The following is a 14,291-nucleotide window of genomic DNA, read 5'->3' as shown; positions in this document are numbered from 1 at the left end:
TAGCCATATTAATATATCTAAAAAACAATCCCCCCCCCCCCCCCCCCCCCCCCCCCCCCCCACACACACACACACACACACACCCCACCACGACCGTCGCAAGTAGCCATCCTTCCTCACATTGGTTTTGTTGTATTGCCCAACTCCACGCACACCCGCGTCGACGCTTCAGAGCGCGAGCCCTGTGAACCTCTGTACAGCGCATCACATAGAGGTACACGCTGTGCGCGCGCTCTCTCGCTGTTCCATATCTTGCGCAGCTCCTTTCTAATCACTTTTTTTCTTTAATCGAGTCTGATCCACACCACGACCTTTCAAAAGACAAGAAGACAAAAGCCACCGAGCACCGGCGGAGGACCGTCAGCGCAGGATGGAGCAACGCTGACAGGACCGTTAATTCATCCAGAGGAAAAGCGCTGTCGCAGAGCAGGAGGAAGAAGAGAGGACAGATGGAAAGCTGCTATATGCGGTGACTTTGGGGGGGCTTCGCTCCGACGAAAAGCAGGAGAAGCTACATTCTTCCGAGACCCAACATTTATCGAGGAAGAGAGAAATAAAAAGGCGCATTGGGACTACCATGTTGGACCAGTTTTTTGCGACCACTGTTTGGTAGTTTTGCCAGTTAAGCTTTGAAGTAGCCCAGTCGCGTCGCGTGCCCACGTTTCATCGAATCACCGCTTAATAAGCTTCTTGGGGGGGGGGAGGAAAAAAGGGGAGTTAAAAGGCCAAGAGTTCTGTGTTTTGCATCTGTAATTGTTGTAGACATCATAGGTGAGAGTGGCTTCACCAGGGAGCAAGGTGGATAAGGGGGTGAAGGAGGACTGTTTTTAAGAGATACCCCACCTCTTCCTCCCCCTTACATAAATGTTTGCGTGCCGTTAGTGCTTCTCGGTCTTGCTCGACCCTCTCCATCGGAATAGGTTGTTTAGCCTCTCATATGCATACGGACACGGATAAACCTGGACATTATCTCGCACGCAGGCACGCACGCACGCACGCCACCACATATTTCATAAGCATCCCTAATTTACACTGACTGACTTCGTCCCTCTCACCTATCTAACCCAACCCTCTCATTCCCCACCCCACTGTCTGATGACTCCCCGGCGCACAGGTGGACGTGGTACGGAGCCTACTGTAGCATCATCATCTTCGTCTTCAACACATCCACTGTTATCATCATCATCATCATCATCATCACCATCCCCACCATCCTCCTCCTCTTACTCAACAACGTTATGTCCTCGTCGTCGCGCAAGATCTCCTCCGAGTCATTCAGCAGCTCGGTGGGTTCGGATTGTGGGCTCGAAAGCCCCGGGGGAGACGGAGGGGATGGCGGCTTGGAGCCGGGGGACGAAAGCCGAGGTTGTCCCTTTTCCTCGTTCCCGTGGTCCCACAAAGCAGCTCTGTGGAACGGCCGCAGCCCCGCCGAGAGGTCGGCGTGCCCGGCGGGCGAGGAGCAGCAAGGACCCTGTGTACCCCTCAAGAGGGTTACCAGGAGGAGACGGGTGAACCTCGATTCACTGGGAGAAAGCCTCAAGCGACTGACATCACCCACGGTAAGCTTAAAAAAATCGAATAAAATTCTATTGATCTACTTTCAGTTAGAATATAATTACCAACACCTTTGTTGTACAGTAAAGTCTTCAAAGTTTAAAATACAAACCAACTCAGACTATTTCTCTAAAATTCCTGATAGTGTCTTTGAGCTCAGATGTGCAATCCAAAAAAAAAAAAAAGAAAAAAAAAGTATTCTTCCTCCATCTTTGAAAGCCTTCATTCCCTGTAGATTATACTAGGTATGTTGCTGTAAGAGATAACAGAGTTGCTCATGCCCTGTCTGCTTACATAGAGCAATGTGAAAAGTGTGAGGGATGAGCCTGTGCCTGCTTTGCAGTTGTATTACAGGTTGTAATGCAATAAAGCAGCTATTACAACTGGGTGCAATTGTGTGTGATAGCATGTGAGTCGTTAGAATAATTAGTTTGCTATTACCATGGCCTATATGATGGGAAATCACATTAGGATTTGATTGGATCTTGTCGAATATGTAGATCAAACAGACAAGCAAAAAAAAAAAAAAAAGGACTTCATCTTCATAAGAATATGTTAATTTATCATTTCAGTTATGTACACAGAAAACATACTGCTGTAAGCTGGTTTTGCACCAGCCTCCATGAAACACGACTTTTTGAGCAACTGTTGCAACATGAACATTACAGTGTAATCCTCTTTTTGGCCATCTGTGAGCATAATATGATAAATATCTGGTTCTGATTTTGATTAATGGGTTTAAAATTGGGCTATTATTGGAGGAAAAACTAATTAGATCTTGCCGTGAGTCCCAACTGTTGTAGAAAAATATCTAGTTGTATCAGATTGGGGTTGGTTGCTGAATTGCATACCTCTGAGTGCATTGCTAATCTAAATATGTAGCTGCTCTCCACCAGTCAGTTTGCATTGCTTGATAAGTAACATAGACGTACCATGAGAGGTTGGAGATGATTTAATATGAGCAAACACTGTTTAATTTACCACTCTGGATTGAAACCCAGGCTGACAGGATTAAGCTGGAAAGTATGGTTCGGATTCTCCGTAGCGCTAACGGCACTAAAAAAATCATTTACATTGATTTCTTAATATTGATATGAAATACAGTGCATATTTAATGTGATAATCATGACCCTGCAGCATATTGATTAAAACAATAACATATTCATATATCTTTTTATTTATTTATTTATTTTTTACCACATATATCCTTTAGCTCATGTTGAGAGATCAAAGATAATTCAGAGGTTAAGAGAGTATCTGATATTATTGACTTTGCGAGAACTTAATAGATTGGTAGATATCAGTTGATAGGATTGATATATGTACCATTTCTTGCTTCATGAGAGTTGTGCCCTTCGGTAGTATGTTCTTTGGATATTTAAGCTGCACTTTCCAATTTGATAAAAAAAAAAAAAAAAATCAGTATTGCAGGTACAAAACTGAAAATATGTGCTGGAGAGGAGCACTGAGAGAACTTCTGCTACAAGCTGCAGCTCCTACTGGCTCTCATTTTTGACAGATGCATAAAAAAACAGAAACTTAAAGACAGATTTGTATCACACTTTGTGATGATGATAATTACAATATACTCGTGGTTGGCATTGTGCAACAATGTGTTTCTGTGTGCACGTGAGTGCGCAGTTTTAATGCAGGTATGCATTAACTGTAAAGAACGGTTGAAGGCAACAGTTTGGTGGATGTTTGTGCTTGGAGGAGTACTTTAAACTATCTTCCATATGCTGTTTTTTTTCCTGCATGCTTCACTTGGTTCATTTTATTACACAAGATGTATAGATTGATTAAATTGCAATTGACATTGCAAATATTACAACACAGATTCAAATTAGCCTGCTGGTGAATAAATATACTCGCTTTCCTGCTGAACAACACGCTGTTTAGCTTTTCTTGCTCTCTCTCAGCAGCTACTTGCAGACATATAGCCATTCCCTGCACAAGCGTTGCTCACTGCAATGACTGACAGAACGGGCTGAGCCCTCTGAGCTGTCTTTACCCTGACCACACTGACCCAGAAGCAACAGCACACTAACATGCACACACATACACACGTGTAAAGCACACCAACTACTATTGTCTGTCTGTCTCTCTCTCGCCTTGGAAGATGGTCATTCATGACACGGGGTAACTTTTGGCCACTAAAATGAAAATGCAAATGTTTGATTTGTGGTTCATTTACAGCCACGACTTAATGTCACATTGTTATGAAGGAATGCAATAAAGGATTATAATTGCGTAACTTTTCTTTACGTTCTTTTGGTTTTGGTGCTTTTTAGGAACACATATAGTCTTTTTTTTTCACACCTCTTTGCTTTACTTATATGCCTTTGCCCTTTACCCCTGCTATGAAGTAAGGTTTAAAGTTAACAACAAAACGTGAGGTTTACTTCTCAGGATTTTGATGATGTTTTACTCCATATCAGTATTTGTTGCCATGGTAGCTTATGCTGCACACTAGACTCGCACTGGCACGGATCATACATGAGATCACGGATCATTTATTAAGGCTTTGGCTGTTGCATTGTTCTCCAAATTAGCATTAGCATTTATGGATAACTCTTTGTGGCTTTAAGTGCACAAAGTAAATAGAGAACAAATTCAAGGGCAAGGCAACAGAGTTTTCTAGACATGTTTCCAAAGTGGCTGCATGTAAAAACACAAACCCCCGCACAAAATGCATCAGAGTTTACTGAGTTTAGTTCAAGAAAATTCTCAGAGCCTACGTGTGAATATGTAGCAGGTAATCCTCTACAAAATTTATAGCAAATGTGTGCGTTTGCTGATAACAGTTGATGTATGTGGCTTTCCACTCCTTTATCTATGTTACAGATACATATGCTTGAAAAAGGTATAAAGTTGCCTTTATAAATAGGTTGTAAAGTCACATCCTTACTGTGCTCTAAGCTAAACAAAATGTATTTCATGCAGTTTACTTTGGCACCTCATCTGTGTTTTCCATTGTGAGGATGCAGCTCCTGATGCTTAGTTCACGTCAGAAGATGCAGCTGAAGACAAACACTGCACCCGATGCTCTGGACTCTCTCAGCTTTTCACTTGTGGAAGCAGCTTGTAACAGATTCGCACTGTATATATACTGAGCAGAGTGAACAGTTTGGCTGAAACATAGACTAAGTAAAGCTCAAATACTGTGTAGTTGTTGACCTCCTAAGCTATTTACAGGTTTGAGTTATGGTTTCTGTTTTGTTTTTAATTGCTTTCAATCTGGGGTGGCAGCTGGAAGAAATTGAATTACAGTATATTAACTGCCATGACAATAGATGTCAACAAGACACCAGTTTAATAAAATAAAGAACATCAGATCTGCTCATGCCCTGATGATGAGATAGTGATACTATGACCCATCAACTTTCATAGTGACACGTTTGATCTGCGTCTTTCAGCTTTAACTGTGCTATGGTAAACCTGGATTATGTGCAACTTTATTAATTTTTTTTTCTGATATTTCAGCGGTTTGCTCTTCATTTTAAATTATACCATTTTTGCTCCAAGAGACTTGTTCATATTTAGCTTGATCTTGTGGCTAGGATGGAAACACTTGACTGCTCGTGTCAAATGATAAATATATCATTAGTTGTACCAGGCATATAAATGAACATGAAATTTTGGTTAATGAGGGTGGTCTAATCACATTCATTCTCTATCCTCCAGCTGGGTCATGAAGGAAATGCACTGATTTATGAAAACATCAGATGATTTAGTTCTGCTTGAGAGAAATACAAATTCATAACTACACTGACCATTTTCCATTAACAAAAATGTGTTAAAACAGCAAAGCTGCATCAGTTTTGGATCACAGAGATTTCATATACAAAACTAGAAAAGCACTCAGAATGCGCAGACCTCCGTCAAGCTGCTTATTTTTTACTCACAGTGTGAAAAATCCTTTAAAAAACTGTCCATCATTCCTTCCAGATCACTCCCAGAATTGAACTGAATCTAAGTTAGTCCAAACAGACAGGCAGAATAACAAGGGCAAAAACATCTATCCATCCATCCGTCCGTCCGTCCGTCCATCCATCCATCCATCTATCCATCTAGGGCTGGGCGATATGACGATATATATCGTTTGGACGATAGAAAATGTCTATCGTCGCATATGAGGCTCTACTGTTTATGCCATGATAAGGTACTTCATGCAGTATTTTACGTCAAGATGCTTTACGGCATGTACTCCGTAGACGGAAGAAGACCCGTTTCAGAGTAGGATAATTCACTAAAAGATGACTTGCCTACCAAAACTGATTAGCTTGTTCATAAAAGAGTGGAAATTTCTGTAGCATCGACAGAAATGGTCTTTTTATATCTTTTTTGAATATCAATAGACCATTGTGGAACTGACAACAGACTAGCACACAGTCCCAACAACGGACTCCGACGCAACTACCAGTAACTCAGTTTATCACCTGTGCAAGAATTAGGATAAAGAATACAGAATAAAGAATAGAGTCAACAAGCAAAAGCCGCAAAAACAGATTCAAGTGGTGCCGAAAGCGCTCGTAATAAACTCCAGATGCAAACACTGCAACAAGCATTTACCTGTGAAACATCATACAGCCACAGTTCCTGCAGATGGAAGGACATCACTGCTGCCGTTGCCAAGCACATCTGACACATAACTGATGACTGACACAAAATTACTAAAACAATTCTTTATTGTGTATATCGTTATGGAGATATGAGCGATATTGTGATATTAGATTTTGGTCATATCCATCCATCCATCCATCCATCCATCCATCCATCCATCCATCCATCCATCCATCCATCCATCCATCCATCCATCCATTCTTTTCTTCTCTGGAATCCCCTTACTGTCAGGTTGAAATTTCTAACCAATGCAGCACCATGTTGTTATTCCAAATCAGCAAATGCATTTGCACAAAAAGGAACTTGGTAAACAAGAAAGGAGTCACAGGTGGAAATGAGGCGAAAACCTTATAGTTTTTTGTTTCGATGTTGTCTCACTGAAGTTTCCCTTTAAGGTTATGGTAAATTAGCCACATGGCTGGCATTAAGCAATGGGTGATGTTAATTGTGGGAAAAAATAGATGTTTAGTTAATGATTCTGGTGAAATAATAATAGAAATACATAGCACATAATGCAAAGTATGTTACAAACAAAATATCATGAATTATCTGCTTATTTAGCCTACATGTTCCTTTGCTTTAAATCACGTTTATGTAGTAATGCTGATGTGCTGCATGGTCATATTAATAGTTAAAGTGTGTTTACAGCCAACATAAAGCTAATTTTACCTGCTTTGTTTCTCAGCACCTATTGTTTTTTTGTTTTTTTTTAACTGGGATATATTTAGTTTTGTCCCATGTTAAATGAGTTTCTGTTTTCTTTAGAGGCACTGTCAGTTTTCCAGCTGTGCTGAAGTACCAGCAGTCACTGCTTGGCAACCAAAGAACCAAAGACCGCACCAGTTCATGTTACGGGACATTTTAAAGAGGATTCTGCAGAAAAAGGAAGAAAGAGCAGGTTCACTGTGTTGTGTGCTCATGCATTTACATTAACAGAATTCACTCAGACAGGTATGACAGACAGTTTCTCATACAGTGGAGGAGAGCATGACTGAATCCCACAAGGGATGAAAGTAATGCAGAGCAACAGACAAGGAGGAAATATTCTTCTGTTCCCTCCCAAGGTAAAGACACAGAACAAACAGGAGAGAGAAGAGATTCCAATAAAGCAGATGAAAGCTGGAGAGATAAAGAATGGCAAAATGGGAGAAAAGAGTTCATACTCCCCCTTTTCCTGATTAAGCTCACATTTTTCTGACTCTACTAAATTTCATCATTCTTCATTATCATTTCTATGATCACATAATATTCTTCAAATCTTGATTTAGTTCAACACTGACTTTTTTTTTTTTGCCTCTATCATGTTGTTTCTTTCAAGGAGCTACTCACCAAATCCTGCCATCTAAACATTTCTGTGTGTGACTCAGTAAGGCTACTGTGTGAGGGGATATCGAGTTGTGCGTGCAGTAAACATGCCGGAGATGTGACAACGCAGACTAATGATGATAAATGTGTACAGTATGTTTGCACGTGTGTGCTAGTGGCTGATAACAGTTTTCTTCCAATGTATTAGGCTATGCTGTGTAGCCTTGTGTGCACACTTGAAAATGTGCATGTACTGTAGAAAATGAATAGCTGCATTAAGAAACACACAAATTCTGTCACACAATTGCACACACAGGTATGTTGTACACATGCATAAGTAGGGAGTAGAGGTTTCTCCTGACAAATAATCTATGAATAAGGGCTATCAGGCCTACTTGGTTGCATGTTGCTAAGCTGATGTGTGGCTAGTCGGTGCGAAATGTCAAATTTTTTCTAATCAAGTGTTGTTTCAAGTGGCCGTGGACAAAATGAAGCATTAAAAAACAGGTTTGTCACAGATAGGAGAAGCTGTAAATACAAGTAATACTTTGTCCAGTTAGGAAGATACAAAATGTTGCACAACTTTTGTTTAACAAAACACTGAAAGAACAGCATATACCTTGTAAACCTCTTGCTGAAACACATACACACCTGCTCTCTGCTCACACACACTGACTTTCATCATTTACTGTCTCATGTTTTTGCCTAATAACCCCACAATTCATTAGTCTCTGTCTTTGTAATTTCCACCTCTATCAGCTGCACACACACAAAGGCACACAAAAACAAACAGTATCGCTTGTGTGTCTGTCCGGAGTGGTTGAAGGCCTCAGAATGACCTCTCCAGATGGCACACTGTGTTCCAGTATTGTCACAAGAGCTGTGCGTTTCAGCCCTATAGCAGATAATCACATTGGACCCACCCTCTTAAGCTTAGGCTGACAGTAACGCAAAACACGCCAGCTGCATGGACGGACAATCAAGCTGTGTGTATATTGTAGTCATGTGGAAATTTTTGTGTTGTTATTTAATTTTATTTGTTTATTTGTTACAAACCTTTAAAAAGAGTAAATGCTAAATACTATATAAAACCTGATTTCTTTTGATGAATACTTATACATTTTTTCATTGTCTTGATTTGCTTATGTATAAATGGGTGTGTTTTATTTTTGCTATACAATGTTTTACATAAACTATTTTGACTTCAGGTAAAGTGAAAGTGATTCAGCCATTGTTTAATACTCCCAGATAACTGTGATAGTCATTCGTAATGGGTGTTTCCCCTGCGCCCATTGCATATGAACTATTTGGGTCATATGTTCTTTTTCTTGTTCTGCATAGATGTGTAAAAACTGTCATGCCTATTGACTTTAAATACAAAATGCAAGGAACATGTTTTTTGTCTCCCAAGAGAGAACTAGATGAAGGTTTATGCTTCACAAAGATGGTCTTTATGGAAGAATAACTTTGCTTCCTGATGGAAAGGCAAAAACGTAGCATGTTTAGAGGTCACCAAAACACAGTAGAAGCACATCAGTGGTGGTGGTAGGATGTTTTCATGAGCAGGATCTGTGAAATGGGTCAGAATTGGATGACTGATGATAACTTTAAATTCAAGTAAAATTTTCTAACAATCCAGTTTCTGCCTTCTAGAAAGCAGAGACCGGAGGTTGAAGTAATTCTTCCCATATTGCTAACCCAACACCCGACTGGTTTTTACTGGAAATTTAAATGTCCTGGAACGGTCTTGTTACAGTTGATATCACATTCAAGCTGAGGATCTAGATTTGTCAAGCGGAATTGCAGAAGATATATGTGCTAAGCTTGTACGGACAGCTGGCAAGAGTCTTGACTTTGAAAATCTATACTTACACTCAAATATACACTTTTTGCCTTATTGTTTTGCACCTTTAAATAGGTGTTGATCAAATTAAAAACACCCCCAAACCTCTCAAAAGAATAAAAAATCTATTTTAATTCCAGCATAATGAAAAAAAAAAGAAAAAAAAAGAAAAGAAACGTGCTAAACGGTATTTGTACTTTTTAAAGGAATTCCATATTTGTATGACAAGGCAAATGAAATGCTGACAGAGCCCATCACTTGTGAATAAAAAAGAATTATTTTGCAGCTGGTAGATTAAAAATGGAGCAAATCTCAGTACTTCGGTTAATCATCCATTTAAACTTTCCCTTACGTTTCCACTTCTCTTTGCAGACACAGACTGTTCAGGAAGCTCTGCAACGAACTCTTCACTTCTACAGACAACAAGAGATCAGGTATGGTCGCCTTAATGTTGGTAGCTCTTGCTGGTTCTTTCTCCTACTCTCATCTTCTTCCTTGTCTGCATACCTGCCGTCATGTCTGGGGAGCCCTGTCATTCATTTCCCTCTGGTTTTCCTTTATTTTTCTCACTTGTCTGCAACACGTCATACACCTGTCCTCAGTCTGTGCTGTTTTTTTTTTTTTTTTTTTTACTGTCTCTCCCACTGCTCCCTCTTCCTGCCACCCTGTCTTCTCCCTCCTTGTTTTGGTCACACAGACACATGAATAAATAGACAAACATGCACATACAGACACACTCCTTCACCTTTCGTCTACACCCTGTCAAAACAGTAGAACTCAGTAGAGTGTGTTCAGCCAGGCAAAACACTTGCTCACAAAGTGCATACTGCATACAGACGTTGACAAAAAACTCGGGCTCGCTCTGCTTCGCACTTCACTCCCCGATCTGTTCTAGAAAAGGAATATATTGAAACAATTTAGATAACAAAAAGTTCATGATCCTGCTTTTGAGAGGTTTTTATTATTTTCAAGAAATGTTCACAAATGACTGCGTGTGAAGTCACAAATCTCTTCCAGACTTTCTGCAGATATTACCTGCTATGTTACCATGTTACGATAGTACTCTAGAATACCTGCTAAGAAACACACTGGAGCATGTCATCAAGGAGCTTTGTCTGCCAATCCAGATATCTCTGACTAAAACAGTCATCCTCACAGCAGATGTTTTTCTTCCTGTGTGCTATACTCATATTCTACTCCAATCAATTTCATGGGACATTGAGCAACTTATTAGGTCTTCTTATTATTGATATCACAGTTGATCATGAGTGTATGTTATTTGGCAGGTGCCAGGAAGTTGGAAGTGGGGAGAGACAAAAAGAGAGGAAAGAGGAGAAGTGCCCATTTCTAGAAAATTCTGGGTCAGAGGAAGATGTCCTACAAATCCTTCAGTACATGGCCACAATATTAGGTAAGTATGTGAGGAGAAGGAAAACCTGAATGTTGTGCTTTGTGCGAGCCATGGAGATAGGAAAAGCACGAAGGAAGAGGCTTAATATGTGATCTTTTATGTGTTTTATCTAAAAGTAGTTATATATGTGGCTTCTACCCATTTGCTTCTATTTAACTACCTTTGATATTTCTGCCCAAGGTTAATTGGGTGAAAATATATTCATATAAATGTATATCTTTGTGTTTTTTTGTCAGAATTGTTTGTGTGTGTCTTTAAACACAGTCAGAAAGTTTCCTCAGAGATCAGATTTTTAAGACTTCTTGACTTTTATGACTTTTTTTTAATGAAAAAGAGACACAATGTGTTGATCCAAGTAGTGCAAAACTATACAACTATTTTACCCATGCAAAAACACACACGCACTGTATGACTCACCATGGTGGTTTCTACTGTCTGCAAATGCATACATATTGTCATAACGTTGGCATACATATTGGCGCTGACGTTGCGGTAACGTATTGTATCATTTCCTGTTTCCCTAGCGTGTGTCACTGCGGATTGCTACGAGCCGTTGGCTCCTTTAACTTCTTTCTAACTTCTATCTATTGTTAACCAACCACTCACTTTAGCGCACAATATCTTCCCAAACCACTGTTCTATATATTGCATTTATTTTTGGGATCTTTGGCTTTCTGTTTACTGACTTAAACAGCTCAAGCACTCGGTTTTAGCATGGCTGCTAGCTCTCTTGCCACACCCCGGTCCCCTGCCTTTTCTTGCTCGGTGTGTCTGATGTTTAGCTACTCCTCCGCCTCCTTTAGTGATAACGGTAGGTGTATTAAGTGTAGCAGCTTGGCAGCCTTGGAGGCGAGGCTCTGTGAGTTAGAAGCCCAGCTCCGCACTCAGTTAGGGAAGCAGTTAGTCAGCAAGCCCCCATTAGCCAGTGCGGAGCTACCAGCCAGGGCAGCCATCCCGAGCCGTCCCTCAGCAGTTCCCGCGCAGCCGGGAGCCGAGGCGGGCTGGACGACGGTCAGGCGGAAGCGTAGCCCCAAACCATAACCCACTGGCCACCACCGACCTGTTCACGTTTCTAACAGATTTTCCCCGCTCGGTGACACACCCGCTGAGGCAGAAACCCTGATTATAGGTAGTTCCATAGTCAGAAACGTGGCTCTAGAGACACCGGGGACCATAGTCAAATGCATTCCTGGGGCCAGAGCGGGCGACGTCGAATCGTATTTGAAACTGCTGGCTAAGGCTAAACGTAAATACCGTAAGATTGTAATTCACGTCGGCGGTAACGACACCCGGTTACGCCAATCGGAGGTCACTAAAATTAATGTTGCTTCGGTGTGTAACTTTGCCAAGAGCATGTCGGACTCCGTAGTTTTCTCTGGTCCCTTGCCAAATTTAATCAGCGATGACATGTTTAGCCGCATGTCATCCTTCAACCGCTGGTTGTCTAGGTGGTGTCCCGATAACAACGTGGGTTTTATAGATAATTGGAGCGCTTTTTGGGGAAAGCCTGGTCTTATTAGGAGAGATGGCATCCATCCCACGTTGGATGGAGCCGCTCTCTTATCTAGCAATATGGACTCTTTTATTAGTCAGCTAAATTGACAACTCAGGGTTGGGACCAGGAGGCAGAATTGTAGTCCTACACACTTTTCTGCAGCTTCCCACCTGCCGGCGCCCACCCAAAACCCCACTCCGACCTTATACAACTTCCCAGCAGTAAGAATTAAACAACACAAAAACACTTCTGGGGTTAATCGTGAAAACCTCATAAAAATAAAAACAATGGATCTAATAAAATCTGAAAATAAGACAATAAAGTGTGGCCTACTGAATATTAGATCCCTCCCAAATAAGTCTTTATTAGTCAATGACTTGATAGGTGATCACCACATTGATTTATTCTGTTTTACGGAAACCTGGTTACAGCAAGAGGATTATGTTAGTATTAATGAAGCTACGCCAGCTAACTATTTAAACTTTCACATTCCTAGAACTACAGGCAGAGGAGGAGGTGTTGCAGCTATTTTTAAGTCAGAATTTTTAATTAATCCTAAGCACAAAACTAACTATAAATCCTTTGAATTCCTGACATTAAATTTATCTCATCCAAAATGGAATTCAGAGAAACCGCTCCTTTTAGCATTAGTGTATCGCCCACCTGGACCTTACTCCGAGTTTCTGACCGAATTCTCTGATCTCTTGTCTGAGTTAGTGCTGACTATTGATAAGGTCATTGTACTAGGTGATTTTAATATTCATGTTGACGTTGAAAATGATAGTTTAAACATTTCCTTTAGCTCTATTCTAAACTCAATTGGGTTTTCACAAAATGTCAATGGAGCCACTCACTCTCATGGTCACACTCTTGATCTTGTTCTAACATATGGTATTGAGACTGATAAGCTCAAAGTATTTCCTCAAAACCCTGTCTTGTCCGATCACTTCTTGTTAACCTTTGAATTCACTTTATTTGATTACTCACTGACCAAAAATAAATTCTACTATAGTAGATGTTTATCAGACAATAATATTACAAAATTTAAACAATCAATTGAATCAATTTTTTCACATCTACCATGTGTTAGCATGACTGAGAGTCCCCCTTTAAGCCTTACTCCTGCTCAGATTGATCAACATGCTGATACTATAACAGCTTCAATGCATACAACCTTGGATAATGTTGCTCCCCTAAAGAAGAAGAAATTAGGTAAGATTATGAAGGCTCCCTGGTTTAATTCCCAGCTTCGAGCTCTAAAACAGGCATCAAGGCGTTTGGAAAACAGATGGCGTTCATCAGGACTAGAGGAGTCTCACTTAACCTGGAAAGAAAGTTTAATCATATACAAAAAAGCCTTACGTATGGCAAGAACAGCTTATTATTCATCATTGATAGAGGAAAACAAAAACAACCCTCGGTTTCTTTTCAGCACTGTAGCTAGGCTTACTAGGAGCCGGAGCGCTGTGGAGCCATGTATTCCTTTCTCACTTAGCTGTGATGATTTCATGTATTTTTTCAGGAATAAAATTGACACTATTAGAGATCAAATTCACAATACTCTTCCTTCTACCTATAATGTTGAGCCTGTTGTGGTCTCCGAAGCATCCTTAGAACCAGGATCTGACTTGTGTCTAAATAGTTTCTGTCCTGTCCAACCCTCTGAATTAACTAAAATAATAGCTTCATCTAAACCATCCACCTGTATCTTAGACCCTCTCCCAACGAGCCTCTTTAAGGACATTTTCCCTTTAATTAATACATCACTACTAAATCTTATCAATATGTCTTTAGTGACAGGATATGTACCACAATCATTTAAAACTGTTGTAATCAAGCCTTTACTTAAAAAGCAATCTCTGGATCCAGAGGTGATAGCAAATTATAGACCTATATCTAACCTCCCGTTTATGTCCAAAATTCTGGAGAAAATAGTTTCAGCTCAGCTACATGCCCACCTGAGCAGAAATAATTTATGCGAGGAGTTTCAGTCAGGATTTAGAGCTCATCATAGTACTGAGACAGCATTGGTGAAAGTTACTAATGACCTTCTTATGGCC

The 14,291-nt window shown here is 40.4% G+C and overlaps 1 protein-coding gene across 1 annotated transcript in view; it reads left to right on the top strand.

Annotated features, from left to right (window-relative positions):
• Positions 1 to 1,238: 1,238 nt before the first annotated feature.
• Positions 1,239 to 14,291, top strand: part of gucy1a2 (guanylate cyclase 1, soluble, alpha 2) — a gene marked incomplete at both ends in the record, with an annotated part of 37,480 nt that continues 24,427 nt past the window's right edge. The window contains 3 exons of the mRNA XM_079245882.1: positions 1,239 to 1,559; positions 9,698 to 9,759; positions 10,612 to 10,736. Coding sequence (XP_079102008.1) covers positions 1,239 to 1,559; positions 9,698 to 9,759; positions 10,612 to 10,736 — 508 coding nt within the window. The remainder of the gene's footprint in view (positions 1,560 to 9,697; positions 9,760 to 10,611; positions 10,737 to 14,291) is intronic.

Source organism: Telmatherina bonti, assembly GCF_933228915.1.
Source record: "Telmatherina bonti genome assembly, chromosome: 9".
NCBI classification, from domain to species: Eukaryota; Metazoa; Chordata; class Actinopteri; order Atheriniformes; family Telmatherinidae; genus Telmatherina; species Telmatherina bonti.
This window is presented reverse-complemented; position numbering and strand designations above follow the sequence as displayed.